General features: G+C 40.8%; 1 protein-coding gene across 7 annotated transcripts; it reads right to left on the reverse strand.

Moving 5' to 3' along the window:
* Nucleotides 1-1,223: 1,223 nt before the first annotated feature.
* On the reverse strand, nucleotides 1,224-26,690 carry CenG1A (Centaurin gamma 1A). 7 transcript variants are annotated; one of them, XM_022849261.2, is made up of 18 exons: nucleotides 24,763-26,690; nucleotides 23,254-23,437; nucleotides 22,878-23,054; nucleotides 21,863-22,572; nucleotides 18,670-18,995; nucleotides 12,512-12,570; nucleotides 9,042-9,129; nucleotides 8,494-8,645; nucleotides 8,230-8,302; nucleotides 7,854-7,975; nucleotides 7,299-7,711; nucleotides 6,485-6,620; nucleotides 6,003-6,260; nucleotides 5,586-5,776; nucleotides 5,195-5,420; nucleotides 4,460-4,725; nucleotides 3,422-3,797; nucleotides 1,224-3,236 (listed from the first exon to the last, which is right to left on the reverse strand). In XM_022849261.2, exons 5-18 carry the CDS (start codon nucleotides 18,869-18,871, stop codon nucleotides 3,171-3,173), a joined length of 2,628 nt encoding a protein of 875 aa, XP_022704996.1. In that variant the 5' UTR covers nucleotides 18,872-18,995; nucleotides 21,863-22,572; nucleotides 22,878-23,054; nucleotides 23,254-23,437; nucleotides 24,763-26,690; the 3' UTR covers nucleotides 1,224-3,170. The 7 variants fall into 7 exon arrangements, with proteins under 7 accessions (XP_022704996.1, XP_022704995.1, XP_022705001.1 ...); XM_022849260.2 differs by having other exon boundaries at nucleotides 23,254-23,445; XM_022849266.2 differs by having other exon boundaries at nucleotides 21,863-22,519; nucleotides 23,254-23,898.
* Between the last annotated feature and the right edge of the window lie 595 nt (nucleotides 26,691-27,285).

Here is a 27,285-nt window from a genome sequence, read left to right on the forward strand (position 1 = left end):
GACGCATTCGCGTGTATATGTATACATATCTATATAAATATAATTCTTTTTTGGTAGCTGGTCAAAGGTCTGGCGTCATACATGATTTTTCGTCACGTATCGCTTTCGACGTCTTCTGCTTCAATAGTTCGGCTTGACCAAGACAGCGAGACATAGTCGCATTAGTTTTCAGAAACCTCGGTGGACATGTATTTAGAAGTAAAAAGAAGAAAAGGCTTCCCCTTCGGCTGGACCTTATTGCTATAAGATCGACAATGAAGTTCCAATATAGACACAAGGGGCCTGTTACTAATATATTATATATTCACGAGTGAGTGTCGAGCTATATAATTATATGTTAGAGATATGGTACTTTATTTATTGTTTATTTACTTATTATTATTATTATTGTTGAACACAATAATGTGATAGGACTTTGCCTCTTCTAGCGGTAAGAGTCTGTGTGAACGTCTTCTCCAATCCCGTACTGATTGGCTTGTTGTTCATTTTGTTGCGTTGCAGTAATTTCTATACATAAAGCTGGTGAATTATTGGTTTTGCCTTAATTCCGCTCTGTTATGCTGTCTTAGGTACTTCGGTGATCGGTTATTTTGTGATATTATGAATCACTGAATCAATGAGTTGTGTGACCAGTGCTTAACGGAGTCTTATTCAAGTCGATATGTATTTGTTCATCATAGCGGGGGCACGATAAATATCAATTTTAGTGCTACCAAACCATCATCTATCGACTGAATGCCCTACGACAATGAATCGGAACTTGAGAAAATCGTCTTCTAGATATCCATCTAGTTTCAAGAACCTCTGACGGTTATATATATAGACTTAAAATAGCAACAGGTGCTTCGCTGAGTTTGCCAGTTGGTTCAACAGCCTAACTTGACAATATGCACTCTCATAAAATAGTTTGCGAGTTAATAATTGAATTGCAGTATCAATATCCGACTCCGCTCTATTAGTTTTCAATTGGCCAGGTGCACCCGATGGTTTAATATCTAGCTTGTCCTACTGCATATTAGAAGCTAATGCAACAACTTTGCAAAGAGCTGCCTAGTAAGCTCAATACGTGGTAAGAGCCACAACCTTGTACGTGACTGAGACACCCGTCGAGCTTCTTGCTGAGGATCTTAAAGTGGTGTCTAGCAACGCTAGCGCTATCTTAGGCCAAATCATTAAGTTGCTTAAGTTAACTTACCTAATACATAATTAAAAAAACTTATAACTTGAACAACAGTTGAATATTACATCGTACATATTTATATTAATATAAACATAGTAATTTGGAGTAGGTGAAATTAATTTTATATTAGGTATATGTAGATGAATATTTTAATTTTTATTATTTTTCAATTTTTTAATATGAGCGGTGATCAACGACGCCAGAACGGTCGTAGCTAAACAAATTCATAGTGGAGACCGAGAATATTCATTCGTATAATATAAGAAAAACTATTTCCCGTTGCTGAAAAGAGAAAAAAATGTACCGAAAAGAAATTAAAAATTCTTAGTTGGAATCTCTTTCGATTAATAAAGCCATCGTATCACGCTGTACAGTGTTTTGTTAACATTTAAGAAAAAGCGCTATTTAGTCGTTTGTCTTCTACCCGTTTTGATGCTACTTTTTCCTGAACGAATTCGAAAAAACAATTAGCAGCAATTTAACTATATCTATATAAATCTAAGTGTCTGATATAGTATATATAAAAGGAAAAGGTAATGGATATTTTCGATACAATTTTCTTGTTATAGTTACTTTTATGGCAAGGACAGCAATTTCGCTTCATCCGTTCCTCTAAACACTACTGCATACGTATCTTGAGGACCCGTGCATTCTTACCAGATTAGATTTCTTCTTGTTAAGCGGGAGACTTCTTGTGGAGATAATTAAAAAAAAAAATAAAAATAAAATTAACATTAAAATCGAAGTATAATCAGTGGTCCTTGGCATTTGATATGATTTCCTTTTGCTGTACGCCCAGTGTCCATCTACAAAAATCTTCTATCCACACAAAGTACTCGTTTTGCACTCTTTATAACTAAGAAGAGTGAGTTAAAGATGTGTCAAAAATAACAATTTCGAAGTATTAAAAATTAAAGAAATGAAAAATCCACTGTGCAAATTAGGAGAAAAACAATTAAAAATCCCAAAAACAAAACATCGAATTTCAGCCAACTACATTCTTAACAACTTGACAAGTGTTCCAAGAATCGTCTCTTCGAATTGTAATTCAGGCTTTCGAGGCAGATATCACCTGAATCTTCCCCCAACTTGTTCCAAATTTTTTTCGACCACCTTTCGTTTCGCTTTATCTTATTTCTACCGGTTTTTCTATCTGGCTGTTTATTTCATGTATATAGTACATATTTGATAAAGAGGCAGCTTGTTGCTCTGGCAAGGCTATCAGCCGTCGCCCGTACCGACGCTTCTACACAGAGTACGTGCTTTGTTAGCCTACAGCAGCTTCCTTTGCAGCACTTCCTTGTACCGCAAGTTCTGTACCTTGACTATTTGCTCAGCAGGTTGGGCTGTGTTACATATACCTTATTATATCTTTCCCTTTTTCGGCTGAAGAGGGACTCGAGATTTGGTTGTGCTTCCACACTGACTTGCTTTTGGATTCAATGCATTCTCATTGGGTATTTCCTTGCTGTGCTTCGGGGCTAAGCCTGGTACGCTAAGATCAGCATAAACACGTTCGCAGTATTACATTTCTATTGATCATCATGATCACTTGAAATACACAAGTCTATATACAATACGCCGTCCGTACCGTATCCATGTAGTATCTACCCGGTCGACGTATTCTCTTTGCTTTGTTTTCACTGGGAGAGTAGTTTAATGTTATCAACTGCGCGGTAGTGCAGATTTTGTGCCCAGAAACTGGTCCGTCCTCGTGCGTTGACAGCCAAATATAAAATAAAAAGAGCCAAGGTGTTTCACGCGAATACCTCCTGTTCTTAATATCAGGCATGTCATTTAAAGAATCGAGATCTAGTTCTTATCGCCACCAATCATATTGCTTGTCCCTTCATCAAAAACGCTGTGCCTGTGCCATGCCAATTCTTTCCAACACGTATGTCCGATGCGTCACACCATTCATTTGTGAATGAATATTTTAGCTGCTGAAAAATCTTGTTACGTCAACTTGCAAACCGGCTCGAAATTATTGTCACACTTTACGCTCTTGGACTTCTTTAAGGACGCCGTCCTTGCATAAATTCTCTCGACCACTTGCCTGCAATACACCGACATTAACGGAGGACAAAAATTAATACTTGCGTCAGAGGATTCGCACGACAATATCCTTGGCGAAAGTAGTTCGGCTGACTGAAGTTCATCTAATGCGTTTTTAAGATCCTAGAAAACAGGAAGAGCTTCATTCCTACACTAGTATTATACAAATTCCTATCTTACACATACCATTAGCATCAACTGAACAATGGCCGTATTTCCCTTGGCAACAGCAACGTGCACCGCACTTCGCTGGTCGGTCGAGTGTACAGAAATGTTGCTAGTGTTTCCGCCCAAAGCGCTGCTAACGCAGTTTACGAGTCCATTCCCGCTGCTTCCACCGAGAACGCTTCCATGTCCTACCGAAGCGTCGGCATTCGCTCCGTGAGCTAGCGCAAGCAATACCCTGGCCACGTCGGCTGCTTCGATTCCTTCCAAGAGAAGCGCCTGAGCGCTGCCGCTGGGCCGGCTGAGGGCCGGCCCACCAATGGATGCCTGCCTGGGCAGACCCTTAAGGAACTCTCTTTCCAGGTACTTTGCACGAATCCATCGCTCTTTTTCCTCTCTAAGAAAAAAATCAGGATCGAAGATCAAAGAAAAATATACAAGCGAAATGACGAAAGTAGATTGACATGCTACTGGTACAAAACGAATGGATTTACTGCGTTATTATCTCGGTTGATAAACGTGTTATCACCATTTGGTTCGTTAAACAAGATTTTGCATCAAACGCTCATGAACCAATGTAACAACATAGATGTGCAAAGGAAGAATCAATTAAATCTCATTTTGAACCCGTCGATAAGATGAGAACATGAGAACTAACCGTGTTTTGCGATTTGGTATATGATATAATTGCACTTTCAGTTCTTATCGACATCAGCCAGCACTCGTTTTCTTTTTTTACGTTTGGCATTACATCAGACAAGTCGTACTGGGCTTAATTCGGTTTTTTTCCAACTGACCTATAAAAAGGCATGGTAACGATATGTCACAGTAAAAATTTACTGATACTAAAGTTTGAATTAGCGGTGGCCGCGTGTTTATGACTACCATGACAGCGCACTAAGAGGAACGCGCGTTAGCCACATAGCCCACATCGTTCCTTTAGCACTCACTTGGCTGATACCTAGTCAAAGACAACACGTTAGGGTAGTTTACGCAATAGGGAAAAATCGCTACTTCAAGCTGGCAAAACAGACAAATAGAGCCTGACATTTTTCGTACCTGCTTGAGTTTGGGGTAGGTTTTCCCTCTTCTGATCGAGTGTTGGCCTCCCATATGGCGTTTGCCATAGCGTTACCGACAGCTTCCATCACAGCTAGTTGATCCGGACTCCAGTCGTCAAGGTTGAGCGATCTGACTCGTGAGATATGTGAACCGAGTTGGCGGTGTATTCCTGAGCAAGTGATGCACATGAGGGCGCCGTGGTTCAGCGATGCCCAGTCGGGATTGGGTGCATCGCAATCAACGCAGTGACGGTTTCCAGCAACCTAATAAGAAACAAATATGCATTATAATAAAGATCGATGAAGACGTTGAATAATCAATTAAAATCTACATTGCGGAACAGCTATCCAAGCTCCGCTATGGCCAATCATGCCTTATATAAGATATGATTAACAAAAGTAAGTAAAATATCTCGTGCTAGGCTAATTTAAGGTACAGTATAAGGTGTTTTGATATGCCAGTGCTGGCCATACTGGGTTTAAACATTGCGGCACGATGAAGACCGGCTGTCAACATATGACCAGAAAAAATTATACTAAATGTGACGTCGGTCAATCTCAAATCCATTGCAAAATACTTTAAAAATCAATTGATTGACATTACAAAATGCGTAACTGCAGTAGCGGAGATGTAAAAACGTCAGACACTGACTAAGGGGTTCCACAAGAGATGGTCATGATGAATAATGCCCTAATTACTCCCCTTGTCCTATGCCAACAGGACAATGTTTACCTGGTACTTCAAAGCGTTGATAGCCTGCTGCTGGCCTTGAATGTCGTCGCCACCTCCAGCACGGGCCGATTCGCACGCCTGGAGCGCGTCCATAATTAGCTGTTCGATTGCAGTAACCCATTCATCACGTTCTTCCATTGTAGCCGCTTCAAAACGCCACATCTTCGTTGAAAGTGAGATAAGTACGAATTCAAGATCTTCAACTCCGCAACTTCCAGACTGGCCACTGTGGAAGTTCACAAGGATGGCTTTGTTTTTCATCTTATTGCTAAACAGCACACGTTAGAAATTCAGGCATTAAGCTTAATTAGAAACATAATGATAACCCCCTGGATTGTAATTGGTTTGCGTGCTGTTTTGTACACAGTGAATGCCAGTTCGTGGTACATACCCATGGACAACGTCTTCAAGCAGTTTCGACCCGCTCCCCGATTTAATTCGTTTGTGATGAGACCGTTTTTTCGTCAACGGGGTCTCTTTGGTCGAAAGAATTGGATTTGTATTTGGGATTAATCGAAGATTTTGGCACCCTCGCGGGTTCTGTCCCGGGATCTTCACTGTTGTCTGCATTAGTTCGATCTCCTGCAAAAGGTCGCATTAGAACCATGAATTAACGTTTTAATCTGTTATATACTCAGAATTATTACAATAGGTGGCATGGAACAAATCATTTGAGCGACCTGGCCACCTGAAAAAACTTAGAAGCTTATAAACATTCGTGTTTGGTCATTCTGTCATCCTGAAAAAGCGAAAATCCATTAGGACGGCGTACGAGGTAAGTTACAATGACACTTTTCAAACCACGTACCTTTCCACCGTGATTATTCATGTAATCATTGATTGTGGCGTGGTAGGTTAGTATTCCATCCTTCGTGAGAGTGACGTAGCGCTTCTTTTTCGCTTCCTTGTTGAGACCCTTCGATGAGCTCTTAAGTAAGTAGCCCTGCTTAACGGGAATTGATCTCCCGCTTCCATACTCACCATGTGAGTTACCTCCTGAGCCTGCCGCGCTACCTCCGTTGGCTTTGACGTCTTTTTTGTCTCGATCTTTGTCTTTGTCCTTGCTCTAAAGACGTAAACAAAGTATCAAATTACTGTTATATGAATTTGTTGTTGATGACAAAAAGGTATAGTACTATTTGTAATTCACAAATTTTATGAAATAAAAATCCCTTTTTGTCTAGTGACTCGATGCCAGTTATTTAGTTTTATTCCGCCATAGAGTGTCATATATACTAAAGCAGTTAAAATATGTTGTTATGTGTCCAGCAAACATTGTACGCGACTCACAAACAGGTTTGATCTTCTCTTGTTTTTCCTAGCGGCGTTTGGCGTTCCCACTGGGGTTTTATCCGTCACCAGACTAAGCTTCGAGTCGCAGCTCTTTGATGTCGGTGATGGTGTCAGCGGTATTAGGCCTTCCAATCTGAGGTGAACATGTAAAAGTTTACAATGAATTCGGCTATATTAAGGCTATTTTAAAATGCTACGCAATGAACATGATTATCGAGGCCCACTTTAATCTTTGTGCGTAAATCCAACAGGGACACCACAGAACTCGAAATCCTGATTGAACAACAGCTCTACGATCAAAATGTGTAATGAACAACCATAACCAGAGGTCTAGTTTTAAGAATACGGCGACATAATTTTGCTTGGTACAGATATGTAACGATAATTTTAGAAATCAAAGCTTTTACCGCGTTCGTATCTCATTAACCACCTGCGGGCCTTTAGAATTATACAACATAGAATAATACCAATAATTCTAATATATTAAAAATTAGTATTATACACATATGATAAATCTATAGCGGCACAAGTTCTACTTTCAACTGTGAAATACATTACCTTTATAAAATTTCTTTCAGAAACACTTACTTTTTGAACCAAAGCTTTAAAAACTTTACAATCGCCAATAAATACGTTTTGCCCGTGTTTCATTCTGCACTACCTGTTCAGTCGTCTTAGATGTAGTAGGTGGAGGCCAGCTCTATGAAGTCGCAGGGTTTCGAACCTTTCAACTCTCGCATATGCGTGTGCATTAGTTGTACTAATATTAAGATAAATTTACTATTTTCATTGTATTTACAAATGTTCGTACTTGGATGGCGTTTCGGCTTTGCGCCCGCCGACAGGCGTCGGGCTCGTTTCGGGTTGCGTCAAGGAAAGCTTTTTGCTTGTGCAGTCTGAACCAGAAGGTGACGTCGTTGGCAATAGCTGGCATTGGGCCGAACTCGTCGACGTGGGCGTCAACTGCCGCGGTTGATTTGGCTGCTGTTGCTGAAGCTGTTGACGTTCAGCTGTACTGAAAAAACTCGTCGGCTGGTGCTGAGTGTCATCCTGGCTGTGCGATTGTTGCGACTGACTCAGCGAAGTGGAGGCTGGGCCTGATACTGGCGGAGCACCCGAAGATACAGAACTGATGGTTGAAGGACCTCCGATACTGACACCTACTCCGGTTCGATTGCACCAGGCCCCTTCAACAACCAGGCGATGACATAGATCCGAGAACACCTGAAACAAGTGAAAACGAGAGAGAAATGGCTGATTAACATTGTTCTATTGTTGAGTACTGTGAGCAAACATTATGGGAGAGCATACATAAAAACGAGACGTCAATTAAAAATTAGTGGATGGTTGATGAAAGATGACTCACCTTTTCAACGTTTAGCCCGTACGTAGCGCAGGTCTCGTAGTAAGCACAGTTGCCAAGTTCTTGAGCTAGCTTTCGCGCTCTTTGATCACTAATCTTGCGGGGATTATTCTCACTAATTGCATCTGTTTAACGAGCAAATAAGTTCTGCATTTTAAACGATTACCACGGGTACGTTATTTCATCTGCGAATCTATGTGTCACACAAGCAATGCTTTTGCTAAAATGAAATATAATATCAAGCACTAAAATTATCTACTCGATACGAAAACTTGACAGGACTCAATTAATAAGACTAACTGCCAGCACCAGATGAAAATTAAGCAGGTTTGAATGTATACAGATGCGGCCTTAGAATGGCCTTTCAATAAGCACAAACCTTGTGTGCCGACAAGCACTACCGGGACGTCATTGCGAAAATTTCTCATTTTCTTGTAAAAGGCGAGTATTTCCTGAAAAAAATCAGTATTTTTATATCGATATTGACCGCAGGACATGCAACATGAAACGTCGATGTCAAATCTGTAAACTGTGAATTTTACTTTTATTTCCACGATCATAGCTGTCTCGTACTGTTAATGCGCATGTTGTTCTACAAAAGATATCAATTTACTTTGCAGGATCTATTTCGTCTGTGATTTACCTGGAACGATCCTTCATTTTCCAAGGAAAACACTAGCAGAACGGCGTCGACCCATTGTGCAAACTGCCATTCCGGAGAACCGGCTTCATCCCTAATCATCATTAGGAAACTGCCACATCCTTCCACCGATATTTCTTTCTTAAAGCGTCCACCTATTAAAGAAATATGGGCGCAAATGTTCATTATGATTATTAACGTTTTAATGAACAATATTTCGAGCTCGTAATCTAGTAACCCAGCTCGCCAATATGACGCTGCAGCACTCTTAAGGAAATCTACGCTGAATGCTACCTATTGATATAACTCGATGCCCTCACTGAAAGTACAAAGGGACACACGGCCGAACGTTTCGAAGAAGCTTAAGTTTAAACTATATTCGAGTGCAATGCTGATAGGTAAAACGAATCACCATATTCGTTTTTACTTACGTAAGCTAGTTCGCCATTTTTCGCAGGAAACGTGTACATTGTTATCAGAAAAACGTGATGTCTGATGTCATAGCTAACACGTACACTATATATATATATTACGCATAGAATAAAACTCACCCTCCGGCGATTCTTCCTGAATAAATGAACCCGTTAGATAACGATGCACTAACGATGATTTGCCGCTGCTGAGACTGCCAAGGACACCCTGCAAGAAAGGCGCATCGCGATGTAAGAAGTGTGAGCAAATAATAATTTTAGACAAATAGCATATACCTTCTGCATTATTTAAACGTCCTATCTATTCACTCCACAGGCGCATCCATTCTAGCTTCCCAATAATTTGACAATGTTTTCTGTAATACATTATCAAATGCCAATGGCGACGAAGTTTAACGTTGCTGAAATTATATGTAGACATTTATTAAGTGTCAATATAACACTCAAGAACACAGTCATTTATTTACGATAATGTTTGGCAGAGTGCAGCGACTAGAGCCTATATCCGCCACCCTGAAACCCGTTCAGTCCTTCCCAGGACCAACGCAGCGGCAACGATGCATGAAAATACAAATCACTTTCGATTACTATACTCTTCGCTCCCCCTAGAAAACTAGCACCCTAAGCAGTGACGTTTTTCGATAAAGTTAGAAATAAACACCAGGCGGTATTCTTCCGTGAGTCTAGAAAGTCGATTCAGAACATCACGGGAACACAACTGGGCACGCTTTTATATTACCGTGTATGCAATCGTGGTGCGTGTCGTAGAAAAAACGTTAACCTAAGAGACCACGATCAGCCATTCCACCGAAGTACGGTTAGGTCTGAGCAGTTATCCGGAGCTGTGAACAACGACGACGACGACGACGAAAAGATGCAGATCAAGTAAACAAGCAAGTAGTTCTGATGTAGATGCTTGTCTGCCCAATTCGATGTTGAGCAACGTACGGTACTGGCGGTACTGCCAATTGCTACAACAGCAGCCTAGCGAACAGCCTACTGAATAATAAGGGAACGCACTGTATAGGAGAGCCGCGCTCACTTGCTTGACCATTGTGGCAGTTGCTGTCCGCGCCGACTAAGTTCGTCTGCTGCATTCCATAGCTTCATATCGCTACAAAACAACCAGTTGCACACAAGAACCAGAATGTCAGCTATCTAGAGCTATCCAACCAGACGCTCATCAGCAGGGGGTAAATAGTTTCTGCACTTCTCGTCGTCTCCATCCTCACAAAAGCCATTTATCCTTTCCTCGCGTACGGAATGACACAGAATAGATCGCACGCCTATACGAAATGGATTTGTGGCTGGATAGCATATTGCGTGTCACGGAGCCTTCTGCGTTGCTTTTATTGTGGGATTGCTTTTTGTGAAGCTGCCTCTGCTTTATGAGGGGAAAGTAAAAAAAGAATGGACTTTTCGTTAAGTTTTTCTTCTTATTTTTGCCAGCAGCGGGGGCAACGTCTCCGAAGCCGAATGGTAACAGTAGCAACGTGCACGCAAAGCACGTACAATTTCAGCAGCCACAGAAGCAGCTACTGGGTGCGACACGATCGAAAATAGGTGTGGAGAGTCGACATTAGTCACTTGGGGAATACTACTTGCTTTGTTAAGATAGTCGATGCGTTGCTGAGTAGTTTGTTCGGCCATTCACTTTCTTTCTGGCCTTGCTGGGAAAGGACTGTTGGTCAGCCGAGACAATCCGGTTGTTATAGAATTCACGTATACAGTAAGCCTTGACAGCATCTATAGAAATGTTTATAGTATGTAAAGACAAGTTGTGCCAGAGGAAATATATGGCGATCTGGAAAATTAATCGTCTCTTAATTCAAATCACCATATCAAAGAGTGCAAATATTTGATATCTTAGTATCTATAATATAATATCAGCTACTATAATTGCGATACAACAATATATTGAAAGCAACACATCAATTTATATTTTTACCAGAATACCAGTCAATGTGTCAACGACTCGAAACTGACCAAAACCAGCCAAGTTTGTTGACTGTCCTTTATGTTGACACATCATTATTAAACAATTAAACAATACTCGCTCACAATACATTTAAATCGCATCCGCAACAGCATCACACGATGGCTACATCAAAAATAATCAAAACTGATAGAAATGACTTTTTGAAATAATTTTCTGTCAGAACCAAATGAATGGATTCACGTCCAACGAAGTCTTAGTGAAACAGGTACATTTTCTTACTGTACACCTTGGCACTTAAGTTCATGACGCGTCAGCATTGATTACAAATAGCGTACGCTCGTCACTACAGGAGTAGTGCTTGGTGCCTCTCTAGTACTGAATCTGGATACCCCACCTACGGCAAATGTTTAAGCCTGCGCACTGCGGCAAAAATCTATGCCGTAGAGAACGAGGGTCAATTATCTTAAACCGGTGATGCGTCCTTTGTCTGTCATAAAGGCGAGATATGCGCTTGTTTTGGGAACTACACAGCCCGAATAAAGTCGGACAAAACATCTACTAACCAGAATGGTGAACTATTCAATACGTAAGTAATGGAACAGCTAAACAGCCAAGAAGGGGCGAAATCATAAGCAGTTTACTAGGCCCAACCCGCTGTTAAACAACAAAAATACTCTCATGTAACCCTTAATGTGACTATAGGCCTTTCACGGACGAACGCTAGGATATCGCTTTGATTGCAGGACGCCTGAGATGCCTCCAGTAATGGCAGTATTGAACAAAACAGCTCACAGCTGGAAAAGGTGAAGACCGCGGTGTACTGAATCCACACATGCCTACCCTTTTGCCTGCGGTAGGTGGGTTATGAAATAACAAAATCTGAGTAAAATATGCCCCATTTTAATAATGAGATATTATGCCAGCCACCGTGATACCTTCAGCTCTATAACAAGTAAGCTTAATCTATTATGTTAATTAAGCAAGTTAATTTTTCCTGACCTATATGATGAAAAAATCTTTAATTGTGTGCACAAACAGCGGCGTAACCGAATCGTACATGTTAATATCTTAACAACGCGAGTAAGTGCGTATTTGGGATGGATTTTTACACTTTAAACATACTTCTAAACTCCGCCGCTTTTAGCACAAATAGTACGCATATTTCGGCGCGTCGATTGACATGACTGGACAAGATTTACCAGCAGAGATCTAACAACTTGGATCTACTTGGAGATCTTGAAAAACTTTTCAGGCTCTGTCGTCCTTAACAAAATTCCTAACTAACTCTGTTAATTGACCTGCTTTGGTGCAAACAATCATCTATGTTTAGATATTAACATCGCACTTGAGACTATTCAATTGTCCACTCAAATAAACGTTATCCAAAGCTACCTAAATTTCTTTAAGCTAGTTTTCAAAGAAACTCTCGGACCGCAAACTTGAATAAACCCTTGTAGAGGCATTTTAAGCTAGTTAAGGTTGGGAGGTTGAGCTATCTCAATTGTTCACAATGGGCCCGTGACACTCCACGAGCCAGCTGATTGTTGTAACACTTAGGCGATACGCTGCTAAACCATGCGTGTTTGACGCAGAGGGATAACTCTCCAGAACACGGGTGATGCGATTCCGTATTAAATTTAAGTACACTTACCAATCGAATATCAGGAACGTTTCGGCTAAGCGTCCATTCTGGACTGTTGACAAATGCATCTGAAATGGACAGAATCAAATTAAAGGAAAACGGTAAAGATACGGTGATTAGATTAGATAAAATCACAATACCGTACCTACATCAAACGTTCTAAACATCGTACCGAACGGTACTAGGGCTGATTCGAAGGTTTAAAAAACATTCATATTTGCATTCTGTTCAGGAATTTCTGAATGGAAGTCTGTTCTTCAGACCTCTGTGGGGAAGTAAAGATCTTGCCATAAACATAAATAAAAGAAATATCTTTTTGTACTTTTATCATCGGTCAATGTATATATAATATCTACGATAAAGATTTAAACATGAAGTACTCATCGAATGAAATTATGGATCAGGTCACTTTGACTATTAAGTTTATCCTTCTCTACGACAAATTCAGGCATTTCTCTATTCCCGGGTACGAAATAAGAATACGCTTATGCTTAAAGGAAGGTGCAATAACTATTTCTCATTCTCATTTTTCTATTGACACTATTAGTAGACGTTCTTAGATAAACGTGTCCCTGATAGCTTAACTCGTGCTTTACTGCGACATTTTTTAACTCCTGCAAATTTCATCAAAATCTGTGTAGTTTATCATACAGTATCAGTAATCATATGAAATAATGAGAAAAGATGTTCCAAAAATGTTTTTTTTTCTTTAATATATATATATATATATCACCACAGTCATACCTCTTTTTCAAGACGCCGCCACATATCTTATTCGGTGTTACTATAATAGCACTGTATGGGCAGACGCTATATAGCCCAATATGCTGTACTTGAGTACCGGACAGCTTGCGCTTTTCCCTATTAAAAAAAAGCTACTTCGTTTTCCTTTTCGCCCTCTTCTACCACGACAATAACAATAGATTACACCGCCTAAACGAGCAGACAACTCAGGCCAGAGTTGGGTACCGGAGAAGTTGAGGGCCCCCATATTTCGCTTTATAGCAACCCATTTTGATTGTATAGCCTCGTTTGTTAAACATGTGGATCATGGGGCAACAATAAAACGCATATTAGTCACTACGAGCCATTTACTACTAAACCCTCTATAAAGATTAGGCGAAGAACAATTCTGGAAGCTCAAACCGCAACGCTCGTTCTAAAACGATGATAGCCATTCTGGTAAGCGCACAACAGAATGCGGTGCCTACTATATCCTGTTTCGGTTAATCACTGTCGGATCTGCTAAGTTCGCTAAGGCCGGCCGATAACCCAAACCGTGCCATATACCCATCGCTCAGCCGCCCTCTGGTGGCTAATTGATCGCTATAATCCACTCCGTGAATGCGGAAGTCTTAGAGGCATAGTGAAATTTCATATATATATATGAATATGCATTACGCATTATTCCAGCAACGTGTTGTATTAATGCAAACCTACATTGGAAAGATACAGGAAAAACTACGCGTAAGAGTGCAATAATCTTGGAATATTCTAATCGTGAAAGGAATAATTTAACAAGCAAAGCTAAGGGCTAGTATCGATGTGTTTGGAGATTAATAATAATACTAATTTTATTTTCATTGATCGTCTGTAATGTTGCACTGAGTTCGTCGACGTAAGTATCGCACAGAGGTTTCTCGAACGCTTTCACGCTCGAAGTTTCAACGAGCCAGTGAAATTTTGTATAAGATTATACAAACCAACTTCAGGTTTCCACGCAAATAAATTATTTACGAACGTAAGGCTTTTTCTTAGAAGCGCCAAGTAATATTTGACAGTGTCGCTGAGCGATCTGAAACTCGATTGAGATTCCGGGAACTCTGCGCATGATTGACTTTAGCGTCTTCGAATCGCTCAGCTGCAGGAGACATTAACCTATAGGCGATGGTCATTAAATGAAAAACTAGAATTTCCAAGTTTAAGGTCAAATGTGGGCAGTTTGATGATACACAGTCGATGCCTGTTCAACGGCAAAACAACAGCGTCTACACGAACGAAATGCAGTGAAAACAAAAATTGCTTTGACAAAAGTTAGCCAAATCTATAATCGATTCCACTTAGGGATTGTCTTAGTATTGCTAGCCGTTAGCCAAACACTACAGGCGATCCAACCAGAAAACGTTAACGGTAAAAATCAGTATAATTTGCAAGTCTGCCTATAGGAAGTCACCTATTCGAAAAATTGTTAATAACATTATGTCTCTCTTTCTATCTAGTCACCTTAAAGTAAAATCAGTAATTCACAGCTGTTCATACTATTTAAATTATCGGAACCGTCTAGATATGCAGCAGGTCATTTACTATCACTATCACTATTATCATGCTTGTTAAGTCCATGACATCAGCTCCCCACGCATATCGCTACATGTTATGATCGACTCAATACACGGGGCAGGGCACTTGTAGGAACATGTAGATCATGACATGATATAGAAAGCTATTTATGCACTAGGACGTTTTATACTACAGGATTACCGCCAACCAACGGTCATTTGACAGTAGTATGACGCAGCTTTGGAAGACTATACAAAGTTGTTTATTACGTAGTTACATAGGCACATTGAAAATCGACATTGTTACACCCACGTCACTACCAAGGGAGTGGCGGCTAACGTACAAAGCAAATGGATTGGCGCCTTTTCCATTACTACAACCGTGTTCGGGTACTATTGGCCGCTTGAATTTCAGCGTATTTCGTTAAATATATTTACTGGATCCGCGCCACTTCAAAAACATACCTTTTTTAATTATACAGGTGCGTGACCTTTTTTCTAACATGGTTGCTTCTTGCAATAGAATAAATAGAACATGAAAACGATGAATAGGCACCTCGCTGTCGTTGGCGCGAAGCGAGTGGCCTGAAAAGCCTTACAATCCGAAGAGAATATTTGCAAACATAATGTGCCGATGTATTTAGCGTCGACGCCTTTTTTGCGCCTAGTTTATCAAAATAGTTCTAATAGCAAATACCTAGATTTAATTTTTGTTCGCAAATTTACGAACGTGAACTCAGATTAAACCGTTCAATATTTTGCTGTGGACTGGCCTTTTACTTTCCAATCATAGTTCAGTTCCGCCGTCCTGTAAATGCTATGCTTGGTTATTTTCAAATAAGGCCAGCATCCTTAGGGTTCGTTGGGAACGCTTGCATCTATAAGCATGAGCAAAATTATATTGAAATGCACTTTTCAATGTTTAATGATGACCACAGAAAGTAGTTTTAATACAGTAGAAGATTGCGTTTACGTAATATGCGTAATACCGTTTTATGAATGTATGTTACTTATATAATGTTATGTATAATGAGTGATTGGAGGCATGGAGTTATATTGTCTTAAAACAAAATAGGGTGACATACCCGACCCATTTCGTAGAATCCGTTCCGTGTGAATCTGAGCTCTGAAAATCGAGTCACATCTATAATATAAAAACGAAATTCATATTTCGGCTAATTTATTTTTTACTATATGTCCCCCGATATAAAGAGATGGTTCTTATTATCTTAACAGCGTCGCTCAACACACAAATTCGTATATTGACATCATAGAGTATGTACATGTAATATATATATAGCGGCAAAGTCTAGCTGCTTATCCAGATGAGCTGAAACGCAATAAATTGTGTGGATGCATACTGATCTGGGAAGAACTACTTATTTGATCTAGACATAATTAGACTATGGTGACTACCAGTGCAAAAAGTGTGGAAATTTTACGGTAGCAAGTGAACATATCGTGAGCCGTAGGCATTCTCGAAAAAGTTACCCTGCAAACTTGATCTCGCAAATAAAAGAATTAAAAATGTTTCACATTCGGTCAGCATCACGGCCAGAGCTGTTCAGTCTCGACCGTATGCTTCAAACCGATGTTAAACATATACACTCCGAACATCCTAGTAGGTAGTAAAACGTAACATACTTAACTAATTTGTGTCAAATATTGATCTTAGATGTAGAGGTGTCTCCGAATAACGCGATACATTCTAACTAAAATTAAAGTTTACTGGAAATAGAAAATTAAATTTGTTGTAATTCAGCCAAGGTGCGTACGCCCGAAACATTCTAGAGTTCTTGCCTCACCAAATTTCTATCAAGATAAAAAGCAGATTTTCAAAAATATCCAAGAACGACAATTTAATAACTAGAATTCGGCGTAACAACGAAGAAACAGTTTAAAGCTTATAATGGACAGCCTTACGTAAAAGCCCGGGAGGTCATATTTTATAATCACAAAACAATCTCTAAAAAACGCTATTCATCTCTCCCCCGAATGACGAAAAAAAAATCAAAAAGGTATTTTATACCTCTTTATATTACCTCCTTTATTTGCCCTCAACTATTATATGCTTTTCTTGCATCCTAACAACTTCAAAAAAAAAACACTATTTTCGCATATGGATAAAGTTGCGATCAAAATCCAATCTTCTGCTTTATTCATTCAAAAGTAAAAAAGTAGCCATAATGGCATTATTTCTATGTCTACCTATAATTTCCGTATGTGTGTATGGGACCACTCTCCAGAAATAGCAAAAAATTCAGGCGGAACAATCCTATACACGCATCAGCAAGCGATAACATAAGTATAGACGGCAGTATTGGAAAACGTACATCGTAGGGGAATCCCAGGTATCGGTTCCATCTGCCTCTTCTGATTTTTTTTTCTTGAGCATTTTTTACTCTTTTTGTGCTTTCCAGTGTTTCGTCTGTGACAAAACCATGTCCGATTAGGTCTAGTCGACCCTCTGGCCACCAATCAAACAACCAGTCATCATACTCCATTGCCCCAGGAGAGCTTTTCTAATATGGAGTCTATTCGATAATGTTGCGTATTTGACGAGCTTTATACATTCTTATGTTTTACGTCTACAGGATCTGTTCGAAGACAACACAGCCAATATTAGCACTACGCTATAGCCCTGATTCCGTTAGCCAGTGGCTACCGGGTACCACTAGTGCACGGCAGTCGCCGTACGACTGATTCCAGTCAACGTCGACGGATTCCATCAACGGCGGATAGCTTCTGCGTACTGCAGGAAATATTTCCTCGACACCTTTATATACTGACAATCCCTGGTTGATGTTTTTGTGGTTTCTGGCGACCACTTTCAGGCTAGCAAAACCACTCGGTCTAGACAAACAGCAGATGGAATCGATGTTGCGGTCACCCAAAAATAAAGATGGAATTGGCGCAGGTGGGCGAATCGTATGCTAAACCAGCCAACGGTAAATTATAACATTTGTTGCTGCAAAAAGTGTAATAGGTAGGCTAAAAGGGCTCATGCAAGGGTTCTATGGAAACCGACGCGCGTTTGGCTTTGCCAACAGGGTTGAGTTTTATCTGAGATATGATGACGAGTCAAGTAATGGCGGTAAAGCCGATGTAATAGGGCTTTTTTCCGAAGTATATTTGAGACGAGCGTTACTGATAACACTGAAAGGCACAATCGGTCAAGCAGATCCTGAGTATCTGCAAAAAAAATGGTGTTCAAATGTATTACCGTCGTGAATTGTTTTAGAGATATTCAGTATTTTTCATTTGACATAGAAAAGCTTTTGCAACTCATGGACATTGCAGATGATTTTACTGATTTTTTTCGAAGAATCCTTCTGTTATGCTATGAAAATTAATGTACTGTTTCCGAGAGATTTTGTCATTTGATGGGCTAAAAACCTATATATTAACAAATTCCTCATGAAAGCAAAAATATATACAAAGCAAAACTGATTACATGAAAATATATAGAATGCCAGTCCCGTTATTTTGAGAAGGCTTCGTGGGTCGAACGCTTAAACGCTTACTAAAATTAGAGGATCTTCTTATAGGAAATCTTATAGGATTAAGTAGTCCACAGAAAAACGGATTCTCTAGCTCGTCTTTTTCAGTTAGATTCGAACCGCTTGCACTAATCAATGGATACACTGTCATTGCACAATTAGTCGATGTTATACGAAACCTTTTACAATCACCAGCAACCACCGAATAGAGCCTTCAAATGTAACCGCAGATTAAGATCGCTTTCAACGTTTACAGGCTTTCTCTAGATGATCAGCAACCACAATCAGTTTCATTAGTTTCTAAGCTGTGAAATATACATGCATGCAAGAAGGAGACACGCGGTGAAGAGCTACATCTGTTCGGAACATCCTGACCTCTTCTATAGCATACCTTCGATGCAGACGACGTGCTCGCGAAGCTGCTGAGCAATAATATGATCCCGCAACGCCTCGATGAGATCGTACACGGCGTAGATTGACGGGTGGACACTTTCGAAGCGATCAATCTCCTGCCGAATGCAGAGTGATGCCGAAAGTTGGTACGGGGACGCGCCAACCGGAACACACATAATCGGTCGGGTAAGTGACGCCATTGTTCCCGCAGCGCGACGCAAACCAACATGTACGCGGTCGACAAAGTGGTTCGGATCTCCGTAAACACTTGATCTGTCCGCAGACAATCTATGGGACGTACGGGTAAAGCTGAAGGCGATTGGGCTGAAAAAAATTGAGGGTGAACAACGTTCGTTAAAATTGTGCGACCGAATAATAGGGAATGGTCTATAAAACGCCATTGAGATGTTTGCTTGCACCCGCGTATTCTTTTCCATGTCTACCAATCAATATTAGGATAATACTGTGCAAAAAGTGGACTGGGCAGATTCTAAACCAAGCAAAGGCACACTTTATCTTCGTGCTGGACTGGGCCAAACGTCTGAACTACCGTCCAGCTACCAGCAGTAAAACTCAAAACATTAATTTTGATGTAGAAAATGCAGCTACTGCGCAAAGAATACTAAATACAAGGTTGTGGATACCCAAATTGAAAATGCCAGGGATCAAATATGAGGAACGCTTTTGTTCAAAACCACTCAAGACGTCTTCGTTGCCAGGCAGCCAAGGTAATCGCCGCTTACATGAAAACGTAACCGGGGCCTTTCGTTTGTTTATATGTCCTTCTCAAATGGCATCGATTTCTGAGCTATCTGAGTGGGCTAGACAGTTGTAGAAATACGCCGGACTGGGCGGATATGCTAGCGAACCTAACAGCTTAACTACATTGTAAGAAAATACAGCAGTATCCGCATTTGCCAACAGGACAACATGACTATACGATTATCAAGCTTCCATACCAAACTATCGAAGATACATAGAAGCGGCTGGAAAATACTTTCAGCTGCAGTTGCGACTGCAGTGGCACTTGGCCCGTCTGCTTTCAATTTTGTTTTCATTTCGCGAACTGTTCTACCGGTGAACACCTCAAGCTCAGGGACAAAAAGAATCGGAAAAGTTTGGAACAATCCATCATGTAGCAGTTTCTGAAAGAATCCTTCCCGTCTGCTGATTTACATAAATCCGCAAAATGGAAACGGTGCACTGTATATCACCGTGAGAACCTCTGCCATGCGGAATCGGAGATAAGACAATCTGTTGTATAAGAAAATCCTTAGAATCAGTAGACAAGCACTACTGAACAGACTGTATATCCTACTAGAACACCTCGAGATGTCCAACGCAGAAATTTACTATTAAGGCTGACTAAGTGATTAAACATTTTGACCACTAATAACTTTTACCTAAAACCACCTCTGCCGTGTCATCGATCTGCGCGTGAAAGGTGTTAATCATTGCGGTCGAAAAGAATTTTATAAATTGTAAATCATTGTCTTGGAAGAAGCGACTCTTGGTCCCGCAGCGCTGCTGAAATAAAAATTAACCTGCGCTGGAGGCGGAGTCCTCAGGCCGTATAGTTTATCGACAGGATTGTTTTTATCTAGCAACATAGAAAATACGGTAGACACTACAATACAGATCAAACATCCTTGTAAATTCCGCAGGCATGTGAAAAAGCCGCTTACATTTGTCACTTACCAAAAAAAAAGCAAAAAGACTACGAGTAAGAAACAAAACATCTTCTATTGGGTTTCCTCATAAGACTTAGGTAAGCGTGATTGGTACATCTGGAAGCAACAGCAGGACTCCATGTTAATTACAGGCCCATCAAAGTTTCCCGCTGTCAGTTGATAACAAGGGGCTAACAGTGCGCATGCGTGAATAATAAGCGTCCCCAAACTGATGGTCCTCAGCCAAAATACAGGCCCTGTACATTATTCTGACTTCTATTAACGTGGTAAGCGAAAGCAGACATCAGTCGAAATTAAATATAATTATTAGTAACTAAAAATGAAAAGACAGCTTTGCCTACCCAGACTTGAACATCCAGATATATATGTCAAATGTCCTAAATTGCAATTGCACACGCGTTTAAATGTTACAATGACCTATTTATGTATATGCAGATCTATATCTTGGGCATCGTTCTATGTATACTATTCGAATAATTGTGTGCCGATGTATACGTGTACTAAGGGAGAAAAATATCAAAAAAACTTTTAAAAGATACTACGTATTCCTTCAACTACCAGATACTTGAACATACATATAGAAAGGTAAGTAAAAACGTCTTCAAGAAACCATGCCATATTGCCGGTAGAACAATCACGCTAGTATAATAATAATACGCTGTAGGTATGGATCTTTTTACTCGTTTCTCTATATGAACTGTTCATCGCAACCAGTAAGCTACCTTGAACGGTACGATGCTCGTTCGCTAATTTATTATTAATCCAAGCGGAGTTCTGCCGAATCTGCGTCTTGCCGCCTGTTGTCCATGCCACCACAGCGAAAGGGAATGCACCTCTCCTGGATGTTCAATGACTCAACACCAATACAGGCGGAACGATCAACCCCAATATAATCTGAACGCAAAACGATCGAAGACGTTTACCTGTTTGCTGATAGGGCGACACCCGGTCATGGCATACTGGACGTACTATTTTACTTTACTTGCATATATATATATATGTATACTGACAGGTGCATAGGTACAACAATAAATGGACCAGCTGATGCGCGCAAGGGGGAGCATTGTGAACGGGACTAAACAGAATTCCTTGTAATTTTATTGATTTACAGTCGTATAAAGTGAAGATAACGAATCGTAATAATTATAAAGGGCATGTTTTGTGTCCCCAGAAAATAATATTCCGTAACTCCCCGTCCAAATTTAGAGTATCTCTTTCCGTTATTTTCTATTCAGTTTAAAGCAATAGCCCTAAATTAGCCATAATGCATACGGTGATTATACTTATCCAGCATATATGCAATGCAATGTTCTATATAGTTATTTACGTGTGTGGAGTTGGTGATTTTTTCCGTCTTTTATAATAAAAAAACAGTTTTCTTATTGTGAGCCTTGTAAAGAAATATTTCATCTATATTTAACAGTTTAAGATTATTTACTTAAGAGTTTATAATATATATATATATAGGTATATATATATATGTTTTTTCCGATATCTTACCCTGGATTGGCACTAGGTACCGGTGAATCCTTGCTCCATGCTGAGTTGCAACATCAAGTTCTATTCCCCTTGTGTGTTGCACCTTTTAAAGCTAGCAATCCGAGCAGCCACTTTCTCCTTCTACCTCACGACAATGAGGACGACACATAACATTAACACACCTGCTGCAGGCCTTCCGTCGCCAACTGCTTATGGCGTTTTCTTCTTTAACTCACTTTTTATCATTGTGGATCACATTGCGCACCGTGCACCTATAACAGACTATCTCACGAGCGTATGTCTTCCAAATAACAATTCTTATTTTTTTCACGGCATTTCACTTTCTGGTATCCGTGTCCCGTTCATTATATGCACGACATATCGAGAACAGGGGGTAGCCTTACAGTAGGCCTTCTATCTCAAACATCGACGATCAAACAGCTGTTGCTTCTGACGGCTTCTTGTCAACCAATCACTACGCAGAACCACTTTGCTGATTAAGATGTCATTGTCATTTTCATTACATGCGTATCTATTTCGCATTTTAAACGTCTCATCCTGAATTAATTAATTTGGCCGTTCCTCTTCCTGCGCCCAACTCACTCCTGATCAGTACTGATTGTTCATTTTATCGTCAACTTGTCCAAGAAGCAGTCCGTTGCATGAGAGCTGTTGAAGCTAATCGAGATAAATCCCGTTTTCGGTCTCACCTTTATTACCGTGAAGAAAAACTAAACAGGACCACTGAACGTTAACTGTGTTAATATACAATAATTTTATATTCATAACATTGTATGTATTGGCAGACTACTACTAAACCTCATTGACTGTTTCTCTCAGCGATTAACGGCAGGCAACAGAGTAACTAGCTTACTCAGAAAAGCGTCCGGATGACGAGCTCTATCTAAGACAACCAACGAGAAGGATGATACATCTGTTTATAACTAGGCAGCGGCAATACATTCGCGTGTACATGTACGGTACACATTACCGCCATTACGAGATTATTATATATTATATTCACAGATATACACACCTGCACATACGTAGCTATTAAAAAGGATGCACAGATTGGGTATCAATAAAGCGTTTGACGACGGCGCGTTCCTAGTACGCGCGAAGGCATGGAGATGTACGGACCCGAGGCTCTCCAGTCGTTTGAGGGAGTTCTAACGTTGTCTTGTCCGCGGCTTCAGTATGACAGTTGAGGTAGCTGTAGTCGCCGTTACCGAAATCAATAAATAAACAGTTGCATTTTTCATTTTGCAGTTGCCGTACTACGGAAGCTCTTGGTATAAGCGTAATCGTTAAAATTTTAATTCGTTCTGTACCGGCAGTGAAAGTCCGAAAAACCGGACAGAGTCAGCTCTGAGGTATTGCTGTAGTCAACAAAGTTTTCTGGGCAGCCATACCTGCTTATAGTCCGCCTGCCATGGCAAGACCACTGTTGATCTTGTTGTCTTTAGTGACGTGACCGCTGGTGTTGTAACGTCTATTGCCTCTTTAGCGACACTCCTCGTCGATAATAATTATTGCGTGAAGGGTCTTTGACGATCACATCGGTACTACGACGGTAACTACGATCACGACGTATTTCTGCCATGCTAAATTAGTTTGTTATTGTCGCCTTATCTGCCCATTTGCCTCTCTGCTTATTCTACACTAATGTCCATTTTATAAATTTTCGTTGATTGCACCGTAGCATACATTAAATAACTAGAAGTTATGCTGATCATTGCATCCGTTCTAGCCATTGCGTTATAAGTCTCCCAGAAATACCAGACCGTACGATCAACCCCGCAGTTCTATCGCAGTCAGTAGTTCGTAGCTTGGCGGCGGCTTGCGGTTGTCGCTTTTGGCACCATCAGCTGCCGCAGCAAACCAACCAACACAAGGCAGGAAATTTCTTGGCATTAATAACAAATGCATGTGACACCCTCACGAACCCACCGGGCGTGGAAACACACAGTATATGCTATTGCAGAATACTTCCTTCCAGTCACGCAGCGTCTGCCCCACCGGCAATCGAGGCAGCCCACGAACATTCATGGACACTTCTGTACGGATTTGCGAACATTGCCGTTAGCATAGCGTCAACAACTATCAGATAGTAGCTCTACTTCCAGCGAACAGACTGGCAGCAAAAAAAAAGAGAGTGACCGCGTGAGGCTCGTTGTGGTGCCGGTCCTTTTCTCTTGTTTGAATCGGGTACGTTGTGGCGAGATCTCGATTTATACTGCTAGTGTTAATATATTTTAAATTGTAGGTTATGATTTCATAATCATACTATCGGCTCCGCCACTTCGGATACGTCCCGTACTTCTGGAAGGATACTAACCTACCACTCGTTGTTCAGAGGAGGACATTCCTATGCTAAGGACCCTGTTTTGTTCCTTTGCTAGAAAATGGTAAAGTAGAAGGAGTTAAGAAGAATCAGGAGGACTCTCCAGGTAAGATCAGAGCCGAAGCGAGTTACGAACGCAGATCCAACAGCTACCCTTCATTACAACGTTACCTCTTTGACCTGCTCGTTTTTCACTCACGTTACCTCTACGCCAGGTTCACTTCAATAATCGTCGCTCGCTGCGTTCCCAAATCGAAGTTCCCCTTTGTCTTAACACAGTACGCTTCGCAATAATGGTACTATTCTTTTGGAAGGCGAGCACAACACGTTAACGGCAGTTTCGCTCTTTGTCGTCCGCCACAATGGTCATAGCGCCACGCGAAACACGTAACAGCGGCACTAGTGTAGCTGGAGAAAGCGGCTCCGTTCCCAGGGATGGACAACCCCTACCTACCTACCTGTCTACCTACCTAGTTAGCTACCTGTACTAGAGCGATCACTGGGCAGGAATGAAGAAATACAACAAGAAACTATATACGAGTCATTGCACGAACACATCTTTACGGGCACGACTCACCCGAACATGCACTCCACAGCCGAACGTCAATTTTTCTAGTGTTCACCCCTTGCCGCTCCTTAATTCCGCTCAACAGCAGGGTAGCTCTGAGTATAGTTCTGAGAATCAGCCAGGAAATCACGCAGACCTCTCCTGAGTAACGGAGTCTCCTTCAATTGTAGTGCTCCTCTCCTTTTCCAAGCAGAGCCGTTGTCGGTATCCGCGAGCTGAGGATGTTCCCGCTGTTGGTTAGAAGACAATGTACACAGCGCCCATGGTAAGATCGTTTCGTTGCCAGCGCAGTTTGCTATTCACTGTCAGTGTAGCACCGTCTCGCTGCTTGTGTACAACTACTAATAGTACACTAGCGCTGCTCCCGCGAATAGCTACGATACGGACACACGAAGCAAGACGACGACGACGACGATATTCCTTTGAGTTCGTCCATAGTCAAGGTGTCTGCTTATGATACCCTGCGGCAGCGATTCTTTCCATTGTCTTAGCTTATGGCTGTTGATGCCAGAGCTGTACGTGCCGCCGCCGACGCCGCTGCTGCTACGGAGCCGTACAATAACACGTCGGAGCGGGTTCTATTTTGTGTGTGGGACGTCGGCGCTGGTGAGCCCTTTCCCTCGCAAACGGCCGTGGACCCTTACTTATGGATGGAGAGATTGGCTATGACTTTTGACTGTTTTTGTGTCATTGCGGCTACCAACGCAGCTGCTGTGGCCGTGGCTATTGCTAGGGATAGGTATATGTGGATAGATAAAGCAGACGAGAACAGGCCTGAGTGAAGGTTGGATGAGGACGATGATTTGTGCCGACTGGAGCGGCGTAACACAACGCACATTCAAACGAGAGCGGGCGGTTTGCTGAGCCGAACTCGGGGAGTGTGATAGAATCACGAATTAACTAATTAAACGAAACTGTTAAATAATAATAAACGGCGAGTAAGACGATCGCTCAGAGATGAGTTGCGGATTTGAGTTCAGTTGTCGGCTGACTCGTAAGCCTACTGTAATGACTACTGCAACTACTAGCACTTTTACCGTAATATTTTTAATATGGACATGTATATGCTTATGATGCATGGGAAATATGAACGCTGCGATTCGTAAGAGTGCGTAGGTTTGCGCATTTTCTTATAAACACAAAATAGCAGTGCTATTAAATTACTAGAAAATAATTAGAGTAGAATTATTTTATCTAAATAAATCATTCACACAATAAAAAAAGTGATCATTTTTTAACAGTCATTCATAGATGGATCCGCGACAGCATGACACGTTGTGCTTCAAACGACCATTGCGATGGCAAAAACGCAAGTCTTATTTTAAACACCACATAATCAAGTGGTACCACAGAAACTATGACACTTATACAGCGTAAACTTAAAAAGGTACGTTTTAGATACAGAGAAAGATTAAACCGTATTAGAGTAATCAAATCACCGATTAAAATACCTATACCAGTATATTTCACCAGTCACAAAAATACATAGTGAACAAAACGAACTACCATCAAAATGGTTACCACAGGCAGCGGGTCGAGTGTAAGGTATGTTCTGTACAAGCTGTAACTTTCTCGTACAGATATGAGGTAAGCCCCAAGCAAAATGACAGTGGCCTATTGTCCGGTCAAGAATCGAGACAGCTTAATCTGCCGTCGTATTGCTACGATAGAACAAAATTCCAATCTATTCCTTCAGATGATGAAATTTTTATCGGTAGAAAGGCCGCGGAACAATACGAAACCTTCACCTGTTCCACTGGAGTGACATCTGAAAAGCAGACAAGCGTCGGTGTCAATCTGTCAATTACCAGTTCACCGTCGCCGGACACGATGCTACTTTTACGTAGAGTTGTCGGACTTTGCTTGTTGGTGGACTACGCTCGTCTGAGGCGTGTTGGCAGGATATAGAATAGGATATATATGAGATCTATGTGTAAGATGTAATAATAAAGGATAATAGTTTACAGTTTGTGCCAATTATTCATGGGTTACTTCTTCTTTAACTTTTGTTGTTGTTTCCTAATGAAAAATGACCGAAAGCAGAATCAAGTGATAAAGCGTTAGGTTATTATATATAATACAATGATTTGTGCTGTGGCCACGCGTTTGATTGCTCAAAATAGGCACGTGGCGGTTTAGGTTCAAGAGCGGGCGTAGACACTTTTAATTTCGGGCTCGAAGCGACCAATCGTCGGAAATATTGTTGAACCAAGGCAGTAGAATCGAACGTAAGATTTAGAACATTTCTTTCTTGATACTTTCAACAAAATTAACATTCATCAACCTAAATGTGTCGATTGTAATCACGAACCGTGTAACACAAATTATTTACAAAAAAATGGCTTAAAATATAGTATTTCTGAACAAGTTGCTCTACGGACGAATATTAAGCAGATACAGCAGTCCTAATGATGAATTATATCGCTTCTAACAGGTAGGTAAAATAAAGTTAAGTTACGACTACATTGAATTATCGCCTCGCTGATGAGCGAGTGCCGAAATTCTAATAGAATTTCTTTACACGGAAACGAG

The sequence above is a fragment of the Varroa jacobsoni genome, unplaced genomic scaffold, assembly GCF_002532875.2.
Source record: "Varroa jacobsoni isolate VJ856 unplaced genomic scaffold, vjacob_1.0 scaffold_1398, whole genome shotgun sequence".
NCBI classification, from domain to species: Eukaryota; Metazoa; Arthropoda; class Arachnida; order Mesostigmata; family Varroidae; genus Varroa; species Varroa jacobsoni.